General features: G+C 45.9%; 1 protein-coding gene and 1 pseudogene across 1 annotated transcript; one reads left to right on the forward strand and one right to left on the reverse strand.

Annotated features, from left to right (window-relative positions):
* Positions 1–1,191: 1,191 nt before the first annotated feature.
* On the reverse strand, positions 1,192–24,748 carry Ccs (copper chaperone for superoxide dismutase). Its single transcript, XM_004656727.3, has 8 exons — positions 24,640–24,748; positions 24,246–24,318; positions 13,750–13,887; positions 12,822–12,999; positions 12,290–12,350; positions 1,802–1,879; positions 1,625–1,728; positions 1,192–1,530 (listed from the first exon to the last, which is right to left on the reverse strand). Exons 1-8 carry the CDS (start codon positions 24,676–24,678, stop codon positions 1,377–1,379), a joined length of 825 nt encoding a protein of 274 aa, XP_004656784.1. The 5' UTR covers positions 24,679–24,748; the 3' UTR covers positions 1,192–1,376.
* LOC123462270 lies at positions 17,523–17,874 on the forward strand (annotated as a pseudogene).
* Positions 24,749–24,880: the final 132 nt, after the last annotated feature.

Raw genomic sequence — 24,880 nt, forward strand, 5'->3', positions numbered from 1 at the left:
GAAAATATGGGTTGGAGAGATTGTTTACCAGTTAAAAGTGCTTGCCTGCATAGCCTAAGGACCCAGGTTTGATTCCCCGGTATCCACATAAAGCCAGATGCATAAAGTGGCACATGCATCTGGAGCTTGTTTGCAGTGGCTAGTGGCCCTGGCATGCCCATTCTTTCTCTCTCCTTGCAAATAAATAAATAAAAATTTAAAAGGGTGGGCTGAAAAGATGTCTCAGTAAGTTAAGGCACTACCTGGCAAAGCCTAAAAACCCAGGTTCAATTCCCCATTACCCATATAAAGCCAGATGCACAAAGTGGTATATACATCTAGTGTTCATTTGCAGTGGCTAGGCCCCTTGGCATACCTGGTCTCCTCTCACTATCTGTCTCCTCTGTCTCTCTTTGCTAGCAAATAAATAAAAACATAGGGTTTTTTTTTTGTTGTTGTTGTTGTTGTTTTGAGGTAGGGTCTCACTCTAGCTGAGGCTGACCTGGAATTCACTATGTAGTCTCAGGGTGGCCTTGAACTCATGGCAATCCACTTACAAACAAACAAACAAAAAAAATCAAAAAGGGTAGATGGGATATAGGCATACCTCTTGAATCTTAGGGGATTACAAGGTAGCTGGAATTCTCCAGCAACTTTTCAGTTTTCTTTTGTGTTTTTTTGGTTTTTTTTGAAGTAGGTTCTCACTCTGGCCCAGGCTGACCTGGAATTCACTATGTAGTCTTAGGGTGGCCTCAAACTCATGGCAATCCTCCTATCTCTGCCTCCTGAGTGCTGGGATTAAAGGCGTGTACTACCATGCCCGGCTCCTCTGTTTTTATTAACCCAGCTTTTACTTGAATTCAGTTGACAAAGGAAAAGCTAGCTACTGATGTTCCCATATTCCTGTATAATACTATAGGTCCATCCACAGAAAGAACCTAAAGATAGATTGCTGCTTCTTGGTGACACAGGACCCAGTTCAAGTCATGGGAACATTTGGTTCCAATGAGCCATAGTGAGGAGGGGAGAGCCCACATACATAAATATGACTGCTGTGACCCTTCATTATGACCCCAAGGATGAGAAGGGATCTTCATAGTATGTATAGACTTGAGTCAAGGTTTGATACGAAAGTTAAGGGGTGGCCCTAATGCAGAAGGCAGAGGCAGAAAGACCCTGTTCACCAAGCCCATTAACAGATGAAACACAGAATGCCATATGAAAAATAGGTTTAATTAGTTAAGTACACATTACAGCAACCCCTATGTTCCCTGTACACAGTCCTCCTAGGCTTGGGGAAGCAAGGCCCACTCTGTTGTAGGTTGGAGATGTTCAGCTGGAAGCATACAGCAGACCACAGGTGACTGTTACCATCGAGGGGGTTGGTAATACCCTGCTCAGAGGTGGGCAGGGGGCTGGGCTGATTCTTTTCGGCCTTTGCCAGCGATGGGCCGGCCTCGTTCCTCCCAGATTGTGAGGCCATCACAGGAGCAGATTTGTTTGGGGTTCTGGAAAAGCCCAGCAGAGCGTGCAATAATGCCACAGGCCAACCTGTAGAAGGTATATGGTCAGCATGGGCCCTTATCTGGACCGGCATAGTTTCCACATGCACCACTGGCATAGTGGGGAGGGCAGACTAACTCACCTCTCCCCAGAGTTCCCTGTGATTTTGGATAATGGATGGCTGCCCCGGCCCAAGTCATCTTCTCCTTCATCGATAACCAGGCTGCGGCCAATCACATCCCATACCTTTAAGGAGAGACAACAGCCTCAGCCCCAGTGTGCTGCAAGGAGGGTCTGTACCACCTATTTCCCATCTTACCTTCAGCTGTTCATCCTCTATCCGGAAGATAGCTCGGCCATCAGCATCAGCATGGACATTGCCCAGATCTCCGCGGTGCTGGAATGAGACCCCATTGTGGTAAGGAAGGGTTATATAGGCATAGCTGCGATCTTCTGGCTTCCCAGGATCTGATTCCTCTTTCCACTTCCCCAAATCTCCTCCTGCGGGTACTATCTGACAGGACTCAAACAAGGCCACTGGACTCTACCTCCCTAGAACTGAAATCCAGCATGCCAAAAAGAGCCAGCATGCCTTGCTCCTGTGCAATGGTCTCCATTGGACTCACTGCTCCTACAAGCTTACTGCTTAGCCTAGCTTCCACTCCCAGTTAACTTAAAGTTCTTGCTTCTTTCCAAGATCAGCCCTCCAGCCCCCTGTAGACTGGGAGCTTGTTGTACAGCAAATTACTCCCAACTATAATACTCCTGCCTCGGGCTGAAGAGATGGTTTAGAGGTTAAGGCACTTGCCTGCAAAGTCAAAGGATCCAGGTTTGATGCCCCAGGACCCGCACCAGGTGGCACATGCATCTGGAGTTCATTTGCAAAAGCTAGAGGCCCTGGTGTGTCCATTCTCTCTCTCTCAAATAAATAAATAAATAAAAATTAAGCCAGGCGTGGTGGCACACACTAGTTCTAGCACTTGGGAGGCAGAGTGTGGTGGTTTGATTCAGGTGTGTGAATACTAGGTTCCTAGCTGATGGGGATTTGGGAATTAAAGCCTCCTGGAGGCGGTGTATTGTTGGGGGCGGGCTTATGGGTGTTATAGCCAGTTTCCCCATGGCATTGTTTAGCACACTCTCCTGTTGCTATTGTCCACCTTAGGTTGGCCAGGGGGTGATGTCCACTCTCTGCTCATGCCATCGTTTTCCCTTGCCATTGTGGAGCTTCCTACTGGAGCCTGTAAGCCAAAATAAACCTCTGGGTTTTTTGTTGTTGTTGTTGTTTTTTGTTTGTTTGTTTGTTTTTGAGATAGGGTTTCACTCTAGCTCAGGCTGACCTGGAATTCACTATGTAGTCTCAGGGTGGCCTTGAACTCACTGTGATCCTCCTACCTCTGCCTCCCGAGTGCTGGGATTAAAGGTGTGCACCACCACGCCCATCCCTAAACCTGTTTTTTCCCACAAGCTGCTCTTGGTTGGGCAATTTCTACCAGCAATGTGAACCTGACTGCAATACACAGGTAGGAAGACTGCCATGAGTTCAAGGCCACCCTGAAACTACATAGTGAATTCCAGGTCAGCCTGGACTAGAGCAAGGCCCTACCTGGAAAAACAAATTATATATAATGGATATATATATGTATATATACATATACATATACATATACATATATATACACACACACATATATATACATACATACATATACATATGTATGTATATGTATGTGTATATATGTGTGTGTGTATGTGTATATATATATACATACACATACATACACACACACACACACGCACACACACACACACATATATATTCCTCCCACCCCAAGGAAAAGGAAGACTCAGGATACTTAGGAGATCTAGTGTAAAGCCTGGAAACAAGATTATAAGACCACTCCCCAGTGTTATAGGAACAGTAAACAACTGTTGAGGGCTGGACTCTGACCAGTGTTATGTAGCAATTTTCTCTGAATTGAAACATTCCTAAGGGCAAGTAGGACTTGCAGGAGGTCAACAAGTCTGAGGAAAAGGTTACAAGACTCCTTCCTAAGGTTAGATGAAGGTTAAACAACTGCTTGGCAAATTGTGCAGTGAGCTCCGGAGATGCAGCTTCCAAGTCTTGCTACCAGTGCTGAGGTGGGCCTTTCAGTCACCCATGCTCCTCTAAGTAACTCTAAGTAACTAAGTAACTACTCACCCTGCTCTGTAAATGACCTCCATAAACTCACTGGTTCACTAAAAGTGACTTTGGTGCAATTGGGCTTTGGTCTAGCGTCTATGCCCTACATGGGGTGAATAGAGGTGTGTTTGCATTTCCCCAGGTAAAACGTTCACATGACAGGGCTGGAGGGATAGCTTAGTAGTTAAGGCACTTGCCTGCAAAGCCAAAGGATCTTAGTTCGATTCCCCAGGACTCATGTATGCCAGATGTACAAGGTGGTGCATATGTCTGGAGTTCGTTTGAGTGGCTGGAGGCCCTGGCATATCTATTCTCTCTCTCTCTAACTCTCTCTCAAATAAATAAAAATAAAAATAAATTAATAAAAAACTTCACATGACAGAGCCCTTGGCAGCCTTCAATTCCCTTAGGCCTAATTTGGCCACAGTTGGCTTCTCTGACCATCACAGCAGCCAGCATTACTTCCCTAACACCCAACAACCTCAAGGAAAAGATGGAAGAAATATGAGGCAGAGCCTGTTCTCGGCCCAGAAGCTGGCTCTGTCTATCTCCTGCTTGGAAGGTAATAAAGTGTCACAAAACATCTGTGGTAGGCACTCTGCCATGTATGGTACTGTTAAGGGCCTCAAATATGAACAGATGTGATTATGGAACACAGGGTGAGAAGAACAGTTGGTGAGTTTTTGGGTGACAGAACCTAAGTGATAAACCACAGAAATCTACATCTGTGCAAATAAATCATTCACAGCCTGACTGTTGGGCAGTCACAAGGGCCTGAGCCAGTGTGGGCTGGTCCATGTGGCCTCACTGCTGAGCAACAAAGCAGCCAGTGTGTGTCTGTAATAAGAAGCTTGTTTCTGGGCTAGAGAGATGGCTTAGCAGTTAAGGTGCTTGCCTTCAAAGCCAAAGGACTCAGGTTCAATTATCCAGGACCCATGTAAGCCAGATGCACAAGGTGGTACATGTGTCTAGAGCTCATAATGGCTAGAGACCCTGGTACGCCCACTCTTTCTCTATCTGCCTCTATCTCTCTCAAATAATTTTTTAAAGCGGGGGCTGGGGGAAGGGGAGGGAACTGGAGAGATTGCTCAGTGGGTAAGGCACTTGTCTACAACACCTAATGAGCTGGGTTCGATTCCCCAGTACCCACATAACGCCAGATGCACAAAGTGGTGCAAGCGTCTAGAGTTTGTTTGCAGTGGCAGGAGGCCTTGGCAAACCCATCCTCTCTCTCTTTGCAAATAAATAAATTTAATTTAAATTAAAAAAGAAAAAAAAAAAGGCTGGGCCTGACGGTATATGCCTTTAATCCCAGCACTCGTGAGGCAGAGGTCGGACAATTGCCATGAGTTCGAAGCTACCCCGAGACTATGTAGTGAATTCCAGGTCAGCCTGGACTAAAGCAAGACCCTACCTCAGGGAAGAAAAACAAAAAAAGCTTGGTTTCTGCTTTACCCTCTTGTCCAGAGGGACATCTGAAGGTGACAGCTAGCACTTTTTGTTACACCACCCTATGTTGGGGACATGAATAGTAGTAAGATCAAGGTAGGGTGCTGGGATTTGGGGGCTGTGGAGCAGGCTTGTTCAGTGTGTCTGGGTACATATCCCTGAAGGGGGTCAGAGAAAAGCAGTCTTTCTAGTCCCTTCTCAGCACACAGGCAATTAGAACGAGATAGGGAGGCCTTCACTGTCATCCCAGGAAGCTGGGCCCAGCCAACATGGGCACTGGAAGACCAAGAAAGGTCTCACACAGCTCATAGCATGGCTCCTTTGAACTCTGGAGCAATACTTCCAGTACTGTTAGAGAAAGGACTGGAGGGGATCAGGAGAGAAGAAAAGGAAGAAACTGTTAGGTGTGTGAGGGGCAGCCAGGCTGGTATGTAAACTTCTACACTACATGCATTGCCATCTGAGCAAAACCAGGGTATGGACACCATGCTGCTTTGGCCACTCTATGCCTGCTCACTTCTTCATCTGTTTCAAGGGCACTAATGCAATATAGATGCTGATTCTTCTCCTTCAGTGCTGGGATAGACTCTAGGCCTTCGGTACACTAAGCACATGCTCTACCACTCAGCTACACCCACAACCCTCTCCCCACCCCTTTGAAGAGTCGCATGTATCCCAGGCTGGCCTTGAACTCCAAATCCTCCTGTCTTTGCCTCTCAGATGCTGGGACTATGGACATGTGTCACTATGCCTGACACAACCCTCTTCTGTTTGGTTTCCCTGGTCCCTTCTGGTTCCCAGCCCCAACTGTAAAATCACAGGTAACAAGGCAATTTCTTGCTTCCTTTTAGAAACATTCCTGCTGTGTCATGCCTTGAGTGGTTTCCTCTGCTGTGTCTGCCATCCCTACTCTCACCTTGTCTCCCTGGGGGTGTAGCTGAGTGGTAGAGCATGTGCTTAGTGTAATAAGACCTCATCTTTTTTTTGTTGGTTTGTTTGTTTTGAGGTAGGGTCTTGCTCTAGCCCAGGCTGACCTGGCTTTCACTATGTAGTCTCAGAGTGGCCTTGAACGCATGGCAATCCTCCTACTTCTACCTCCCGAATGCTGGGATTAAAGGCGTGTGCTACAACACCCAGCTCAGACCTCATCTTTCTAGACTGAGACAAGAGGGTTTGTGGATGCCCTTCCTCATATTCACACCCTGTGTGATTTATACACTTGACTGTGGGCTGGACCAAGTATTTTCCCCCCCTAGATTAGGTTACAGGAAGAATTGACTTCTGTCTTGGATGCCCTCTCACTCACATGCTCTATGGAATGCCAGCTGCTATGTTTCAAGCTGCCTAGGAAAGGCCCACATGGCAAAGAAGTGATGTCTGGCCAACAGCCAGGGAGGATCCAAGGCCTGCCAATGGCAGCAGGAGCAAGCTGGAAAACAGATCCTTCCCATGTTGAGCACTGAAATGACTGCAGCCCAGAAGACCCTGAGCCAGAGGCACTTATATTCCTGACCCAGAGAAACTGTGAGGTGACGTTTATTGCTTTATGTCCCTAACATTAGTGGCGTTTTATCTGCAGCAGCTTCACTATAACATCAAGCACAAAGCACAGCATTGTGCAATGGACCAGGCAAGCGTGCACATGCGCACACACACACCCTTTTCCAACCTTTGACTGTGAAGGAAGAACTCTGGCCATTAGAAATGGGACAGAACTGTGCAAAGTCCAAAAGATCAGTTATATGAATTAAAAAACTCTGGTTGAATTTTTTCTTTCTCTCTCTCTCTCTCTTTTTTCCTTTCCTTTCTTTCTTTTCTTTTCTTTTTGTTTTTTTTTCCTAAGGCAGGGTCTCACTCTAGCCCTAGGCTGACCTGGAATTCACCATGTAGTCTCAGGGTAGCCTTGAACCTATAGCAATGATCCTCCTACCTCTGCCTAACGAGTGTTGGGACTAAAGTCGTGTGCCACCACACCATGCTCTGGTTGAATATCTCTCACGTAAAATGAGTGGGAACAAAGTATTTGTTTTCAACAAATCAAAGTATTTGATTTCAGTGTTTTCTGAAGTCTAAAATATTTGCATACATTTTGCTGGTTGAACATAAATCATCTAAGTTCCTTTCTTTTTTTTTCTCTCTCTCTCTTTTTCCCTAGGTAAGTCTCACTCTAGTCCCAGGCAGACCTGGAATTCACTATGTAGTTTCAGGGTGGCCTCGAACTCATGGTGATCCTACCTTTGCCTCCAGAGGGTTGGGAATAAAGGCATGTGCCACCATGCCCAGTTTACTATCTTTTTTGAAGCAGGATCTTATGTAGCTCAGACTACCTGTAATTCACTCGACAGTCCAGGCTTGCCTTGAATCTCTTCCCTCAATACTGGGATTGTAAGTGTAAGCTGTCATGCCTGACTCAAAAAGTCCAAACTCTGCCAGGCATGGTGGTGCACGCCTTTAATCCCAGCACTCAGGAGGCAGAGGTAGGAGGATCACCGTGAGTTTGAGGCCACCCTGAGACTCCATAGTGAATTCCAGGTCTGCCTAGGCTAGAGTGAGACACTACCTTGAAAAAAACAAAAAACAAAACAAAACAAACAAAAAGTCCAAACTTGGGCTGGAGAGATGGCTTAGCAGTTAAGGTGTTTGCCTGCAAAGCCAAAGGACCTTTGTTCAATTTCCCAGGACCCACGTAAACCAGATGCACAAGGTAGCACATGTGTCTGGAGTTTGTTTGCAGTGGTTGGAGGCCCTGACCCACCCATTTTCTTCCTCTCTCTCTGCCTCACTCTCACTCTCTCAAATAAATAAAAAGAAAATAAAAAGATGCTTACCAGGTGGGCAGGCCTCTCTTAAAAAAAAAAAAATCCAGGGCTGGAGAGATGGCTTAGCGGTTAAGCGCTTGCCTGTGAAGCCTAAGGACCCCGGTTCGAGGCTCGGTTCCCCAGGTCCCACATTAGCCAGATGCACAAGGGGGCGCACACGTCTGGAGTTCGTTTGCAGAGGCTGGAAGCCCTAGCGTGCCCATTCTCTCTCTCTCCCTCTATCTGTCTTTCTCTCTGTGTCTGTCGCTCTCAAATTTAAAAAAAAAAAAAAATCCAAATTCATAAATGCACTCAACTCAGTTTCAGATTTTGGTATATTTGGATTTTGAATTGTCAGACGAGGAATATTCAATTTGCACTATGGCTAATTTTGTGTAAGAAGACATGGTGGCACACACCTTTAATTCCAGCACTCGGGAGGCAGAGGTAGGAGGACTGTTGTGAGTTCGAGGCCAGTCTGAGACTACATAGTGAATTCCGGGTCAGCCTGGGCTAGAGCTAAACCCTATCTTGAAACCCCCCCCCCAAAAAAAAGTTATAAATTGTCATCATGAAAAAAGATAAAAGCTAGGCATGGTGGCAATGCAGGTTTATAACCCTAACACTTAGGACATGAAGGCAGGAAGATCAGGAGTTAAGGTTATCTTTGGCTACATAGCAAGTATGAGACAGCCTAAGATACATAAAACACTACATGAAACAGACAGACAGACAGACAGATAGATAGAAGATAATAAAAACAAAGGCCTGAGTTATTTGAGGACCTAAAAAGAAACTAGAAGTTTCCCAGCTTTGGGAACCAGAGTCTGCCCTGTGACTACATCTCTAAGTACAGGTGGGGAGGCAACCCCAGACAGGAGATACTGTGAGGTATATAACAAAAGCAATGAGAGCTGGGCGTGGTGGCGCACATCTTTAACCCCTGTGCTTGGGAGGCAGAGGTAGGACTGCCATGAGGTCAAGGCCAGCCGAGACTATGTAATGAATTAGAGGTCAGCCCAGACTAGAGTGAAACTCCAAAAAAACCAAAAAAATAAAAAGAAAAAAGTAAATGTAGTCAGGCATAGTAGTACATGCCTTTAATCCCTGCACTCAGGAGGTCAAGGCAGGAGGATTGCCATGAGTCATGAGTTCAAAGCCAGCCTGAGACTACATAGTTCAGCCTGGGCTACAGTGAGACCCTACCTCGAAAAACAATATATATTAAAAAAAAAAAAAGGAAATCTAGGGCTGGAGAGATGACTCAGTTGTTCTACCACTTGCCTGCAAAGCCTGATGACCAGGGTTCAATTTCCCAGTACCCATATAGAACCAGATGCACAAAGTGACACATGGGTCTGGAGTTTGTTTATAGTAGCTATAGGCCCTGGTGCACCCATTCTGTTTCTCTCTCTGCCTATCTCTGTCTGTATCCCTTTGCTTGTAAATAAATAAATAAATACTAAATATTTAAAAGCTAAAAGTAAATCTACCTCAGTCAGGAGCAGGAGGGGAACATCTGTAGTCTGGGATACTTGGGAAGCCAAAGCAGGAAGATGCTTGAGTCCAGGAGTTTGAGAGCAGCCTACAGCAACATAGTGAGATCCTATCTCAACAAGTCAATAAATAAAGAAGCCTTAATTATATGAAATGAGGTTTTGATTTTTGGGGGGAATGGCTTCAATGTAGGGTCTCACTCTAGCCCAGGCTGACCTGGAATTCACTATGTGGTCTCAGGTTGGCCTAGTACTCACAGTGAAGTGATCCTCCTACCTCTGCCTTCCAAGTGCTGGGATTAAAGGCATGTGCCACCACACTCAGCTGGTCTTGATTTTTTTTAATTATTTAAAATTTTTTAAAAAAAATTTATTTGAGAGCAACAGACAGACAGAGAGAAAAAGGCAGATAGACAGACAGAGAGAGAATGGGCATGCCAGGACCTCCAGCCACTGCAAATGAACTCCAGACACGTGCGCCCCCTTGTGCATTTGGCTAGCGTGGGTCCTGGGGAATAGAGCCTTGAACCGGGGTCCTTAGGCTTCACAGGCAAGCGCTTAACCACTAAGCCATCTCTCCAGCCCAATTTTTTAAAAATATTTATTTGAAAGAGACAAAGAACGAGAGAGAGAGAGAATGAGCATACCAGAGCCTCCAGCCACTGCAAAAAAAACCTCCAGATGCATGCACCACCTTGTGCATCTTGTTTATGTGAGCACTGGAGAATTGAACCTGGGTCCTTTAGCTTTGCCAAGAAGCACCTTAACTGCTAAGCCATGTATGTCTCCAGCCCTTGATTTTTTTTTTTTCAACTTAGTGGTGGAGAAGAACTTGGGAATATAAGTGAAGCAAGATTCACCATGAGAAACTTGAAGCTACAGAATAAGGACATCCTGTTTGTCCTTCTACTTTGGACTAATGTTTGAAAACCTCTGTGATAGATGAAATATTGAAAAAGCAAGAGAGGGACAGAGAACCAACAAACTAAGTTGACTAAGGAAAAAATGAGTCAATTTGAATCAAAGGATTGAGTAACTAACAGTACAAACTGTACTCAGATAAGACAGAAATCACTAAGGTGGCAGGTAACTCCCTGAAAATGGGGAAACAATTCTCCGGTGAAAAAGTTGTTGGGGTCTAGGTGTCCTATGCCCAATACTAGAGAGATAGAAAGAGGAAGAAAGGGCTGGAAAGATGGCTTAGCAGTTAAGACATTTACCTGTGAAGTCTTAAGACCCCAGGTTCAATTCCCCAGTACCCACATAAGGCAGATTCACAAGGTGGCATATGCATCTAGGGTGTGCAGTGGCTAAAAGCCCTGGTGTGCCCATTCATTCCCTCTTGCTCCCCCTCTGTCTCTTTCTCTCTCTCTAAATAAATAACTAAAAAATTAGCCAGTTAGCCCATCTAGTGATGGAAGGCACTACATGAGCTACCAGGGGAAAGTGGCCAACATCTGTCTAAGCAACTCAAAGTCTAAGCGGCTCAGAAGCAACCTGACGTAATGCTCATACACGTGCAATAGTGACACACAGCCATGGTGGGTAACCAACTGCTCTTGGATTGGCTACAGATCTGCTTAATGGAAAGGAAACCATATCTGGAACTGGGAAACAAGTCAGAATCATATCCAGATGATGATTCTGCTTTCCATTATCAAGCTCCCACTAACCTTAGATATAAAAGTATCTAAATCCTTTTAATTCTCTCTGAATTAATAATGACTTCACTCTTCATTGGAGAATCTGCTTCTTTTTCAGATGGGAACTGGACTTGAGGAGATAAATGACCCAGCGCACTCCACCCCAGCCCCAGCTGAAACCACAAGGAATTGGGGAAATGAGCAAGAATGCTGCTATCTTAGTTAAGCTGATATCAGCACAGGGTGATGGAGAAAGATAGTGAGGACTCTCAGCACCTACCAAATCATATATGCAGATGCTCCTAAGTGCCCATCTCTGAAATAGACTTAAAATGTTCCCAGCATGGCTCAGGGAATTTTGCAGAAGAGGAGGCGGAAAGATTGTTAGAACCACAAGATGGGACATTTTGCACAGAGACACTGTGTCTCCCCCAAACTGACTGCTGCTCCCATAATGCATGACCCACAATCCCCATGGGATGGGGTTGACCTGCATCCCCAATGAAGAAGGCCTCTTCAGAAAAGGGGCAGGGAGGAGGGAAAGGATGGTATCAGCATGTGACATTTACATACAAAATATGTCCATATCTAATAATACAAATGAAGAAAATAAATATTTAAAAAAATTAGCCAGGGGTGGTGGCACATACCTTTAATCCCAGCACTCTAGGGGCAGATGTAGAGGGATTTCTGAGTTTGAGGCTAGCCTGAGACTATATAATGAATTCCAGGGCAGCCTGGGCTACAGTGAGAACCAACCAGGGCAAAAATAAAAAAATAAAAAAGGAGAGAGAAGGAAAGGAAAAGGAGAGAAGGGTGGAGAGAAGGAAAGAAAACAGGGAGGGAAGGAGGAAGGGAGACAGGGACTGACAAGGTATGACAGTATCAGATATAGCCTTTTTAGTAAAACCTTAAACTTTCATGCCATCCTATCCTATAGCCCCTGCCATTTGGGTTGGACTGGGGTGCATTCTAGGCTCCCAAAGCTATCTTTCCTATATAGCCACAGAACTAGCCTCCCTTCCCCAACTAGACTGTGAGTCCCTTGGGGATATAGCAGTACTAAGACTCATTCACAAAAAGCATCACTTAATGCTCCTAAATCAAGAAAAGTCAACTGAGAGAGGAAAAGACCCTCCCCATGCCACACACACAGAGTCATCATAGTCCAAGGTGCAGAAGTTGCCTGCCTTACTCGGATTCTCCCTGTGCCCAAGCCCAGCCCAGACTGACACTTACCCGGTTAGAGTCCTGGGGGCCCCCATGAGAAGTTCCATCAGGGTTAAAGTGGTCCCCACAGCTAGAAAAGAAAAGTATCAGGTGGGAAGCCAAATAGCACACAGGCCAGGAGTTCCATCCTCTTCTTTGTCTTTTTTTTTTTTGCTTCATTTATTCAATGAAAGGCCTATGATGTGCCAGGCTTTGGGCAGAGGGCACTGATAGAAAACTGCACAAGGATTTTGCCCTCAGGGAGCTTCTGCTCCAGGAGACATAGAAGAGTAAACACAATTACACCACAGCAAGACAACACCGTGACACAGAGCCCCTTCCTTCCACGTCCAGGAGCCATCTTCCATCTCATATCTTCATTTAAATCCTAACTAATTTTAACATCTCTGGGGCCTTTCATATATCATTTTAGTTATTGGGCCTCAGTTTTCTCATCTGTAGACTGGGACTGTGTATATGTACCACTCAGAGCCATTGTGTGGACCAAATGTGAAGGGGTGTAACAGAGGATGCTACAGGGACTTATGGATAGATGACTCACCTGTTGCAGTCCCTTGTGAGATCCCCGTACTGATGGACGTGGAGTCCGTGGAGTCCAGGCTCCAGGCCATCAATGGTTCCTTCAATCAGGCAGCGTTCAGGAGTCAGCTGTAGGAACCGGACCACCCCCTGCACAGTGCCAGGGCCTCCCAGGATGGCCACTGCTGCTCCCAGATTCTCTGCAAAGTTTGGGATATTTGCTGGATTGACACCTTATCCAGCTCAGGCAAGGGAGGGCAAGAATCTGTCTCCCACAAGTGCTGGAGAGATGGCTCAGTGGTTAAGGCACTTGCCTGAAAAACCTAAGAACCCATGTTCAATTCCCCAGCACTCATATAAAGCCAGATGCACTAGGTGGCACATGTGTCTGGAGTTCATTTGCAGTGGCTAGAGACCCTGGTATGTCCATTCTCTCTGTCTCTCTATCTGCCTTTTTCTCTCTCACTCTCTCAAATAAATAAATAAAGTACTTAAAAAAAAATCTAAGTTGGCTTTGGTGGCACACACGCCTTTAATCCAAGCACTCAGGAGGCAGAGGTAGGAGGTAGAAGGATTGTTGTGAGTTCAAGACCACCCTAAGACTACATAATTCATTCCAAGTCAGCCTGGGCTAGAGTGAGACCGTATCTCAGAAAACCAAAAAAACAAATTCTAGCCAGGTGTGGTGGCACACATTCAATCCCACATGGAGGCAGAGGTAGGAGGATGATCATGTGTTCAAGGCCAGCGTGAGACTACAGAGTGAGTTCCAGGTCAGCCTGGAATACTGCGAGACCCTACCTTACAAAACTAAAAAACAAAAACAAAACTCAAGTAAATTCCATACCTTCCCAAAGCCAATTCAGCCCAGTCCTATAAGACTTCTATGCTCAGCTGCCCTTCCCCCTACCAGAGGTCAAGGTCAAGGCCAAAGACATGTAATCACTCACGCAATTGACTGCTGCCCATGCCCTTGAGTACAGCCTGCCTCCCTGTGCCTTCCAGGAGCGCCTGCACTTCCTGGCTGGGCAGAGTGGTCTGCACCAACACCATCTGGTTCTCCAGCTGCACCTCCACGCCCTGGACACCTGGTAGGAAACAGAGGGAAGGGGCAACAGAGGATCGTGAAAGTAGCAAATAAGAGATAGACAATATTCTCCATATCCACCAACCTTCCTAGGGCCACAGGGAAACTTGGAAGCTTCCTTCGAGTAGTGTGATCTTGGGCATGAGATTTTCTTTTTTATGTTTTTGATTAGTATTTTTATTTATTTATTTGAGAGTGACAGAGGCAGAGAGAGAATGGGCACCTCAGGGCTTCCAGCCAATGCAAATGAACTCCAGATCCATGTGCTACCTTATGCATCTGGCTTACGTGGGTCCTGGGGAATTAAGCCTCAAACCAGGGTTCTTAGGCTTCATAGGCAAACACTTAACTGCTAAGATCTCTCTCCAGCTCAAGGGTATAAATTTTTTTATCTTTTTTTATTTTGTTTTCCAAGGTAGAGTCTCACTCTAGCTCAGACTGACCTGGAATTCACTCTGTAGTCTTAGGGTGGCCTTGAACTCTCAGTGATCCCCCTACCTCTGCCTCCCAAGTGCTGGGATTAAAGGCATGCACCACCACACCCAGCGAGATTTTTTTTAACATTTTATTTATTTACTTATTTATTTGAGAGACAGAGAGGCAGAGAACAAGAGAGAGAGAGAGAGAGAGAGAACACACAGACATGCCAGGGCCTCTAGCCACTGCAAACAAATTCTAGACTCATGCACCACTTTGTGTACTGGTTTATGTGGGTACTGGGGAATCAAACCTTGGTCCTTAGACTTTACAGGCAAGTGCATTAACCACTAAGCAATCTCCCTAGCTCAGATATGAGATTTTTATGAGTCTTTTTTGTGTGTGTATGGTGCTAGGGATGGAACTCAGGGCCTCCCACATGCTAAGCAAGTTCTCTCCACTGAGCTACATCCCTAGCCTTTTAAAAATTGTTTTAAAATTTTTATTTATTTATTTGCAAGCAGAAAGAGATAGAGAATGGGCATGCCAGGGCCTCTATCCACTGCAAACGAACTCCAGATACATGTGCCCCTTGTGCATCTGGCTTACGTGGGTCCTGGAGAATCGAACCTGGGTCCTTTGGCTTTGTAGGCAAACACCTTAACCACTAAGCCATTTCTTCAGCCTCATCCCTAGCCCTTTTATGAGTCCATATTACATGCCAGGCATTATTTATAACTTTTAAAAATTGGTTTATTAAAGCAGGATCTTGCTCTGTAGCTGTGAAATATCCCCATCAGCATCATATATTTGTGATTAAGCCTCATACTTGACCCCAGCTGGTGGAGCTTTTAGGAGGTAGAGCCTTGGTCAAGGAGATGTGTTACTAGGGACAGGCCTTGAGATATATTAGTTCAGCCCCACTGGGTGCTCAGAAGCTCACTCTTGCTATTTCCTCCCTGCTATCAGTGCTTGCTATGCTTACTTCACCATGATGAAGCTTTCCCTTAAACTGTAAGCAGAGGGCTGGAGGGATGGCTTAGCAGTTAGGGCACTTGTTTACAAATCCAAAGGACCTAGGTTTGATTCCCTAGGACCCATGTAAGCCAGATGCACAAGGTGGCATGTGCATCTGGAGTTTGTAGTGGCTGGAGGCCTTGGTGCACCCATTCTCTCTCTCTCTCAAATAAATAAATAAATAAAGTATAAATGCATAGGAATATTTAAAAAAAACTATAAGCAGAAATGAACCCTTTCAGGCTGAAGAGAGGGCTTAGTGGCTAAGGTGCTGGCCTGCAAAGCCTAAGGAACCAGGTTCATTCAATTCCCCAGGACCCACATAAGCCAGATGCACAAAGTGGCAAATGCATCTGAAGTTTGTTTATAGCAGCAGGAGGCAATGGTCAATGGCATGCCCATTCTCTCTCTCCCTCTCTTTGCCTCTTTCTCTCTCAAATAAATAGGCCAGGTGTGGTGGCACATGCCTTTAAACCCAGCACTTGGGAGGCAGAGGTAGGAGGATCACTGTGAGTTCGCGTCCACCCTGAGAGTACATAGGGAATTCCAGGACAGCCTGGGCGAGAATGAGACCCTACCTCGAAAAAAACAATAATTTTAACTAAAATATTAAAATAAAAAAGATCCAGGTGTGGTGGCACATGCCTTTAATCCCAGCACTAGGGCTGTAGAGGTAGGAGGATCACTAAGAGTCTGACGCCACCTTGTGATTACATAGTGAATTCCAGGTCAGCCTGAGCTAGAGTGAGACCTTACCTCAAAAAGCTAGAGAAAAAGAAAAAAGAAAAAGAAACCCTTTCCTTCCATAAGTTGGTCGGATGTCTTTTTTTTTTTTTCCCTAGTAATAAGAAGATAACTGCTACATTAACCTAGGCTAACCTGAAGCTCATTCTGTAGCCAAGACTAGCTTTGAACTTAAAGAAATCCTTCAGATTCTCCTTTCCGTGTTCTGAGCTAACAAATATGTGCCTCCTTACCCAAATTAATTTTTTATTTTTGTTTTTGTTTTTCAAGGTAGGGTCTTGCTCTGGCCCAGGCTGACCTGAAATTCACTCTGTAATCTCAGGGTGGCCTCGAACTCACAGTGATCCCCCTATTTCTGCCTCCTGAGTGCTGGGATTAAAAGTGTGCACCACTATGCCAGGCAGTACTGAGAAAAACTTTTTGTTGTTGTTCTTGTTTTTCGAGGTAGGGTCTCACTCTAGCCTAGGCTGACCTGGCATTCTATATTCTCAGGGTGGCCTTGAACTCATGGCGATCCTCCTACCTCTGCCTCCCGACTGCTGGGATTAAAGGCATGAACCACCATGCTGAGCTGAGAAAAACTTTTTTGATATAGAAAATTCTTCTTAGAATTTTTTGTTGTTGTTGTTTCCTGTTTTTTGAGGTAGAGTCTTGCTCTAGCCCAGGCTGACCTGGAAATCATATGATAGTCTCAGGGTGGCCTTGAACTCATGGCAATCCTACCTCTGCCTCTGAAGTGCGAGGATTAAAGGCGTGTACCACTGTGCCTGGCTAGAATTTTTTTTTAAAATCAAAGTGAACCAGACCAGGAAATTGCTCAGCAAGTATGAGTATTTTCTGCAAAAGCATGAGGATCTAAGCTCAATCCTTAGCGCACAAAAGTTGGGCATGGTTTCACATGCCCGCAAACCCCGTGCTAAGGAAGGTGGAGACAAGTGGATTTACAGGGCTCACTGGTCAGTCAGTCCAACCAAAAAATGGTGAGCTCCAGGCTAAGTGACTCTGTTTCAAGGAAATAAAGGTAAAAGAGTGATAGAGTAAGATGTCTGATGTCCTCCTCTGGCCTCCACACACATGTGTGTGAGGTGTGCACGTTTGTACACATGTGCACACTCCCTACACACATACCACATACACACACCAAAACAATAAATAAATAAATAAAGTGAGCTAGGGGCTGGAGAGATGGCACAGTGGTTAAGATGCTTGTTTACAAAGCCTAAGGATCCAGGTTTGATTCCCCAGTATTCATATAAAGCCAGATGCACAAAGTGGCACATGCACCTGGAGCTTGTTTGCAGCTGCTAGAGGCCCTGGCGTGCCCATTCTCTCTCTCTCTCTATATATATATTTCTCTATCCCTCTGTCAAATGAATAAATAAGTAATATTTTTTAAGTGAGCTAAGGGTCGCTGGTCCTGTTTTCTGGTCTCCTGGTTCTTCCTCCCCTGATTTGAAGATGTCTGGTTGCAGCAAGCAGGGAAGCAAGGTGTGTGCCAAGGCCAAGTCATGCTCATCCCATGCCGCCCAAATGCAGTTCCCTGGTGGGCCGCATGCACCAGCTGCTCTGCAAGGGCAACTACTCAGAGTGCGTGGGCACCGAGATCCTGGAGCTGGCAGGCAATGCGGCCCGCGACAACCAGAAGACGTGCATTATCCCGTGCCACATGCAGCTGGCTATCTGCAATGATGAGGAGCTCAACAAGCTGCTGGGTCACGTGATAATCGCGCAGAGCGGCGTACTGCCCAATATCCAGGCCATATTGCTGCCCAAGAAGACCCAGAGCCATCATCAAGCCAAGGGCAAGTGAGGTCTTGCAGCCCCTCAGGCCCCGACCAACACCAAAGGTTCTTATCAGAGCCACCCAATTTTTTTGAGAAAAGAGACACACACTGATCCTGTCCAGTTGTTCACCAAGGGCTGGGTCTCCCCACAATGTCTGTGGTGGGGATGGGGCGGGCTTTTGGTTTGAGGTTGGGGGTAGCTCCCATAGCGTGGTAATTTACGTTCACTTTCATGTGGTTTGTCCCCACACTCTTTTAATGATATTTAAATTAAATTAAATTAAAAAAGTGAGCTAAGGTCTGGAGAGAAGGCCTAGCAGTTATGGTGCTTGCTTACCTGCAAGGTCTAAGAACTCAAGCTCAAATATCCAGGTCCCACATAGCCAGACACACAGTAAAGCAAGTGTACAAGGTCACACATTGCACAAGGGGTCAAAGACATCTGGAGTTCATTCGTGTGCCAAATGAACATGTGCCACTGTGCATCGTGGCTGAAGGCCATGGCACATCCATTCTCTTTGTCTCAATCTCCCTGCATCTCTCTTTCTCTCTCCCTTTCTTTCTCTCTCTCAAAATAATAATAAGCCAGGCATGGTGGCGCATGCCTTTAATCCCAGCACTGGGGAGGCAGAGGTAGGAGGATTGCTCTGAGTTTGAGGCCACCTTGACATTACATAATTCCAAGTCAGCCTGGGCTAGAGCGAGACCCTACTTAAAAAAAAAAAAATTAATTAACTAAATAAAATAAAATAATAAAAAAGATAAAAGTGAGCTAACCATACCTGCATTTTTGGTTTTTCAGGTTTTTTTTTTTTTCAAGGTAGGGTTTCACTGTAGCCTAGGCTGACCATGTAGTCTCAGGGTGGCTTCAAACTCACAGCAATCCTCCTACCTCTGCCTCCTCATTTTTTAAGGGTGAAAATAGTATTTTTTTGTTTTTTTGAGGTAGCTTCTCACTCAAGCCCAGGCTTACCTGGAACTCACTCTCGTCTCAAGCTGGCCAGTGAGCCCCAGAGATTTCCCATTTCTGTCTCCCCAGAGCTGGGACTACAACACATGCCCAGCATTATTTATTTATTTTTATTTTTCAAGATAGAGTCTTGAAATGTAGCCTAGCATGACCTAGAATTCATTCTGTAGTCTCAAGCTGACCTTGAACTCACAGTGATCCTGCTACCTCTGCCTCCCAAGTGCTGGGATTAAAGGTGTGTGCCACCATGCCCAGCTTAGATGCCCAGCATTTTATGTGGGTGCTAGGGATCTGAACTTAGGTCATGTTTACATAACAAGCACTTTACCCACTGAACTCTCTGCTCAGCCCCAAATTACACACTTTATTTTTATTTATTTATTTGACAGAGAAAGAGAGAGGGAGAATGAATGGGCGTGCCAGGGCCTCCAGCCACTGCAGACAAACTCCAGACGCATGTACCCCCTTGTGCACCTGGCTAACGTGGGTCCTGGGGAAGTGAACTTGGGTCCTTTGGCTTTGCAGGCAAATGCCTTAACCACTAAGTAATCCCGCCAGTCCCCCAAATTATACACTTTAAATGAGTGACTTATAGTGTGTAAATTATATCTCAATAAAGCTGGTGTATACATCAAGAAGGGCAGGTACTGCAATCCTCCATTGAGTTGACACAGAGCTCACACTGTGTTTTACCCACACTGCCTCATTTCGTATTCATGGTAACCCTAAGAATTTGGTGCTCTTATCCCATTTTACAGGTGAGCCTGCTGAAGCACAGAACAATGAAGCAGCTTGTTCAGAGTCACAATGTAATAGATCACAGAACTGGAATTCTGCCTAGTTCCAGAGCTTAAGTCCTTAACCCAGACATTCTGCTCTTCCCAAGAAAAGTACCGAACTTCCAGGTGGCCTGGTATCCCCCACATACCGATCCTGTTGTAGTTCCCATTTCCCCTGAGCAGCTCTTTGTTTCATTTGCGAGGCTGCCAGCTCTGAGAGTCCTGGTGTTCAGTGCAGTCCACAAGAGTCAGGTTCAGAGTTAAGCGTTTCAGCAAAAGACTCTATGGTATACCACTGCCCTTGAAAACCTGCAATCACCTCAATGAACACAAGCCTGGGGAATAATTCATATGGAAAGAAACTCACAACTAATGCTACATTATCTGCATGATGACTTTAGAAAAATCATCCTGGGGGCTAGAGAGATGGCTTAGGGGATAAGGCACTTGCCTGCAAAGCTAAAGGATACAGGTTTGATTTTCCAGGTCCCACATAAACCAGATGCACAAGCTGGCACATGTATCTGGAGTACAGTTGCATTGGCTGGAGGCCCTGGTGTGTGTTCAATCTATCTCTCTCAAATAAACAAAAATGAAAAAATATACATATAAATAAATAAAATCAACCTGGTTTAATGTAGAAAGCTACTGGAAGAGTAATAGAGTCAACAGGGAGCCCACAGATGGAATTCTTATACAGACCAGGGAGAAAAGAGGTGGCTAGGATGAGTGCAGATGCCCCAGTATGTGTTTTTGTTGTTGTTGTTTATTTGTTTGTTTGTTTTGTGCACACACAGCTTATAAGGGTTCTTGATGGTCTGGACTTATCTGGGTGGATTTCCAGACCAGGGAAACTCTCAAGAGGAGCTGATTCTCAGCTCTAGAAGTGAGAGGACCAGAGAAGGAACCTCCTTGTGATTATTTTCTCCTCAATTCCTGAGCTGAGACTGAACCAGAATAAGGCTGGTCCTCAGTACAGCAGCAATTCTATTAGGCTGATGGGGTTTTTTGTTTTGTTTTATTTTTGTTTCTTGAGGTAGAGTCTTGCTCTAGCCCAGGTTGACCTGGAATTCATCCTGTATTCTCAGGATGTCCTCAAACTTACAATGATCTTCCTACCTCTGTCTCCCAAGTGCTGGATATAAGGCATGTGTCACACCTAGCTTGATGAATTTTTAGAGTGTGTTGGGCTGGAGAGATGGCTTAGTGGTTAAGGCACTTGTCTGTGAAGCCTAATGACTCATGTTTGACTCTCCAGGTCCCACATAAGCCAGACACACAGTGACACAAGCGTGCAGGATCACACAGGCACACAAGGGGGTGCACACATCTGGAGTTCGAGTGCAGTGGCTGGAGGTCCTGGCACACCAATTCATTCTCCCTCCCTCTCTCTCTCTATTTCACATTTAAGAAAATGAGTAGAGGGCCAGAGAGATGACCTTAGCAGTTAAGGCACTTACCTGCAAAGCCAAAGAACCCAGGTTCAATTCCCCAGGACCCACATAAGCCAGATGCACAAGGGGGTGCATGCATCTGGAGTTTGTTTGCAGTGGCTGGAGGCCCTGGAGCATCCAATCTCTCTGTATGTGTGTCTGCTTCTCTCCCTCTGCCTATTTCTCTCTCTCTCTCTCTCTCTTAAATAAATAAATAAGGAGTGGAGGGCTGGAGAGATGGCTCAGCAGTCAAGGCACTAGCCTGCAATGCTTAACGACCTGAGTTTGATTCCCCAGTGACCACATAAAACCAGATGCACAAAGTGGTGTATACATCTGGAGTTCATCTGTAGTGCTTATGGACCCTTGTGCACCCATTCTCTCTCTTTTCCCTTGCAAATAAATTTTTAAAAGAAATGAGTGGTGGCACCTGCCTTTAATCCCAGCACTTGGGAGGCAGAGGTAGGAGGATTGCTGTGTGTTCAAGGCCCCCTGGGACTACATAGTGACTTTCAGGACAGCCTGGACTAGAGCGAGACTCTACCTCAAAGAAACAACAACAACAAAAACAAAAACAACTGAGTGTGTTGGGCCAGGCATGGTGGTGCACGCCTTTAATCCCAGCACTCTGGAGGCAAAGGTATAAGGATCACAGTGAGTTCAAGGCCACCCTGAGACTATAGAGTGAATTCCAGGTCAGCCCGGGCTAGAGTGAGACTTATCTTGGGGAAAAAAAGAAAAAAAAAAAAAAAAGGTGTGTGGCTGGGCCAACATTTGATGAGCTTAGAGCCCAGTGAGGACAAAAGAGAAGCCACAGAACTGTAGGAAGAGTGCCAGGGTGAACTTTGAGCTGGAGCTCCTCCCACTTACCCCTGGGAGGTGAGCAAGGTTCTCTTTCCCAAGGCCACAGGCAACTCTCTCTTTGTGTGTGTTGAAAAACTTTGACTCCCTGCCCAGCCATAAGAAAGCCAAGCTGGCATTTGCCTGTAAAGCCTAAGGTCCCAGGTTTGATTCCCCAGGGCCCATGTAAGCCAGATGCACGAGGTGGCACAAGCTGGTTACAGTTACTCAGACCAGAAAACATAGTCACCAGAAGTTTCCTTCTGGTGCATAAGAAACCTGCTGAGGGGCAAAAACTATTATGTGTCCAACAAATAAGTCTAGCTGCCTGCTTTCCATGCTAGAATGCTTTATAGGAAGTAGAGGGCCCTATATCCTAGAGAAAAAAAAAATTGGCCAAAACACTCCACTCTTAGTGGAATGGCTTAGTTTCCTCACTCAGCACCACAAAGCACAATCTAAGAAAACCTAATTTCATGGTTTGTGCCCTCAAATACCTGTAAACCTAGCACTCCAGAAGTAGAGACTGAAGAATCATGAGTTTAATGCCAGCCTGGGTTATGTAACCAGGCCCTGACTGTGTCAAAACACACACACACACCCTCCCCACCCCTAAAAAACTAAAAAAACCTTTCTTGCAGCCCCATGTGGTGGCACACGCCTTTACTCCCACCACTTGGGAGGCAGAGGTAGGAGAATCGCTATGAGTTCAAAGCCACCCGGAGACTTCTTAATGGATTCCAAGCCAAAAAACAAAAACAAAAACAAAATAAAACACCCTTCTCAAATCTCCCTCAAAGTAGATCTCAAATACTTGTAAACCCTCCCTTCATAACCCTTTGAGATTTACTCTGCTTTTACATGAAGCAACTAATCTATTCTTCATGATATTCTAAGGTAGTTTCTACCAACTCATTCAAACACTGTAGAAACAGAGGCACAAAAAGTTACAAACATGAAGTCTTACACTAATAAGTGACAAAAAGGGGATTTGAACCTAAACAGATGTGGCTCCAGAGTGCATCCCTCTAACCATTATATAAACTAACACCAGAGTCCACGGCTAACAGTATCCCAGTTTCAGGCCCTCCATCTCATCTCCTTCCCTTCCAGAACTGCTTCTCCATGAAGTGTTCTCAATGCTAATTCAGGAATTACTTGTATGCTCAACTTTTTGCTTTGTTTTGTTTTGTTTTTTCGAGTAGGGTCTCACCGTAGCCCAGGCTGACCTGGAACTCACTCTGTAGTTCCAGGATGGCTCAAACTCACAAACAATCCTAATACTTCTGCCTCCCAAGTGCTGGGATTAAAGGTGTACGCCACCACACCAGGTGTATGCTCAACTTTATCTGAGCACTGGAATAAACTTTTTCCCTAAGAAGACCTGTGTCTGGTCTATGCTTGCTGAATAATTGAACACATAATAGAGTTGGGGGAAAAGGAAGCCAAATCTCAGGGCCATGTCAATGAGTCTTTCAGATCTTTCTGGTTGTGCCAGGTCACCACTTGATCTGTTGGCCTTTTTAGAACTAGAAGCTGGGGCTGGAGAGATTGCTTAGTGGTTAAGGCACTTGCCTGTGAAGCCTAAGAACTCAGGTTCAAATCTCCAGATCTCATGTAGCCAGACGTACAGTGATGCAAGTACACAATGTCACATACATGCACAAGGGGGCGAATGGGTCTGGAGTTTGTCTACAGCAGCGGAAGGCCCTGGTGTGCTCATTCTCCCCTCACCCCCGTGTGTGTGTGTATGTGTGTGTGTGTGTGTGTGTCTGCTTCTTTCTTCCTCTCTCTCTCTCAAAAATAAAATTTAAAAATATTTTTTTAAAAAGAGGCTGGAAAGATGGCTTAGCGGTTAAGGCACTTGTCCGCAAAGCCAAAGGACCCAGAGTGGATTCCCCAGGACCCACATAAGGCAGATGCACAAGGTGGCTCATGCACGTGGAGTTCATTTGCAGCAGCTGAAGGCCCTGGCAGTGTCCATTCTCTATCTGCCCCACTGTCTCCTTAAAATAAATAAATAAGCAAACAAACAAACAAACAAGGAGCTAAGCTGGGCCAGAGGGGCTGTTTGGTTTGCCAGGATGGCACTGTTTTCCAAGACCAGCAGGTGTTCCAAGGACCTCCCTCAGTAGGAGCAGCTATACTCTAAGTAGCTCCTCCCTCTTCAGGGTACCTGAGGCTCAGGGCAGCAGCAGTTCAGGCAGTACTGGCAAGGCATGATTAATGCTGCACTCTAGGCTCTGCATGACTTTGAAAACATTTCTTTCACTCTCTGGTTATCAGTTTCTACATCTGTAAAATGAGAGTGGGGCTGGACTGGTCTTTCTCATAGGCCCGGGGACAGTTCCCAGTAAGGGTAATGCTGCTCTTACCTGCCACCCCTTGCAGGGACTTGCTCACCGCGTCCACGCAGCTCTGACAGGTCATCTGCACAGCGAACTCCAGCTACAAGGGCGTCAGGAAACAGCTGAAGAGGGCTAGAAACTTATCTGTTTCTCTACCTTCCCTACGATCACTCCAATGCCTGGACACACACAACGCGGCACAGTGTGACCTCTTTTTAAATTCCTTCTTCATTATCTCGGGATCATTCCAGAACCTTGGTGTCATCCCTTAACGTTTATGTCAGGGTCCGGGCTACCACTGCCCCGAAATTTCATCCGTGCTCTCAGGTCCAGCCCCCACGGTCCTTCCCCGCTTCCCAAGATAACCCCAGAGGCTGAGAGCTGTGCGGGCGAGTTTCTGCACGAAGCCTTCCACACTCACCGTGCACACGGTCCCGCGGTTCCCGGAGTCCGAAGCCATCCTGAGGACCTTAGTCACTCGCGCGCGGGGCGCAGGAGCCAGGAGTGCAGAGAGCAACCTAGCGCGGCGTCTCGGGGAAAGGGGAGGAGCCTCAGGATCTATCGTCTTAGCACCGCCTCCTGGCGCGTGCGCATACACGCCAGCCCGGCCCGCTATCTACTGGCCGCGCGGGTAACAGCGGCTGCGCAGGCGCATTCGGACT

This window comes from Jaculus jaculus, chromosome 1 (genome assembly GCF_020740685.1).
Source record: "Jaculus jaculus isolate mJacJac1 chromosome 1, mJacJac1.mat.Y.cur, whole genome shotgun sequence".
NCBI lineage: Eukaryota > Metazoa > Chordata > Mammalia > Rodentia > Dipodidae > Jaculus > Jaculus jaculus.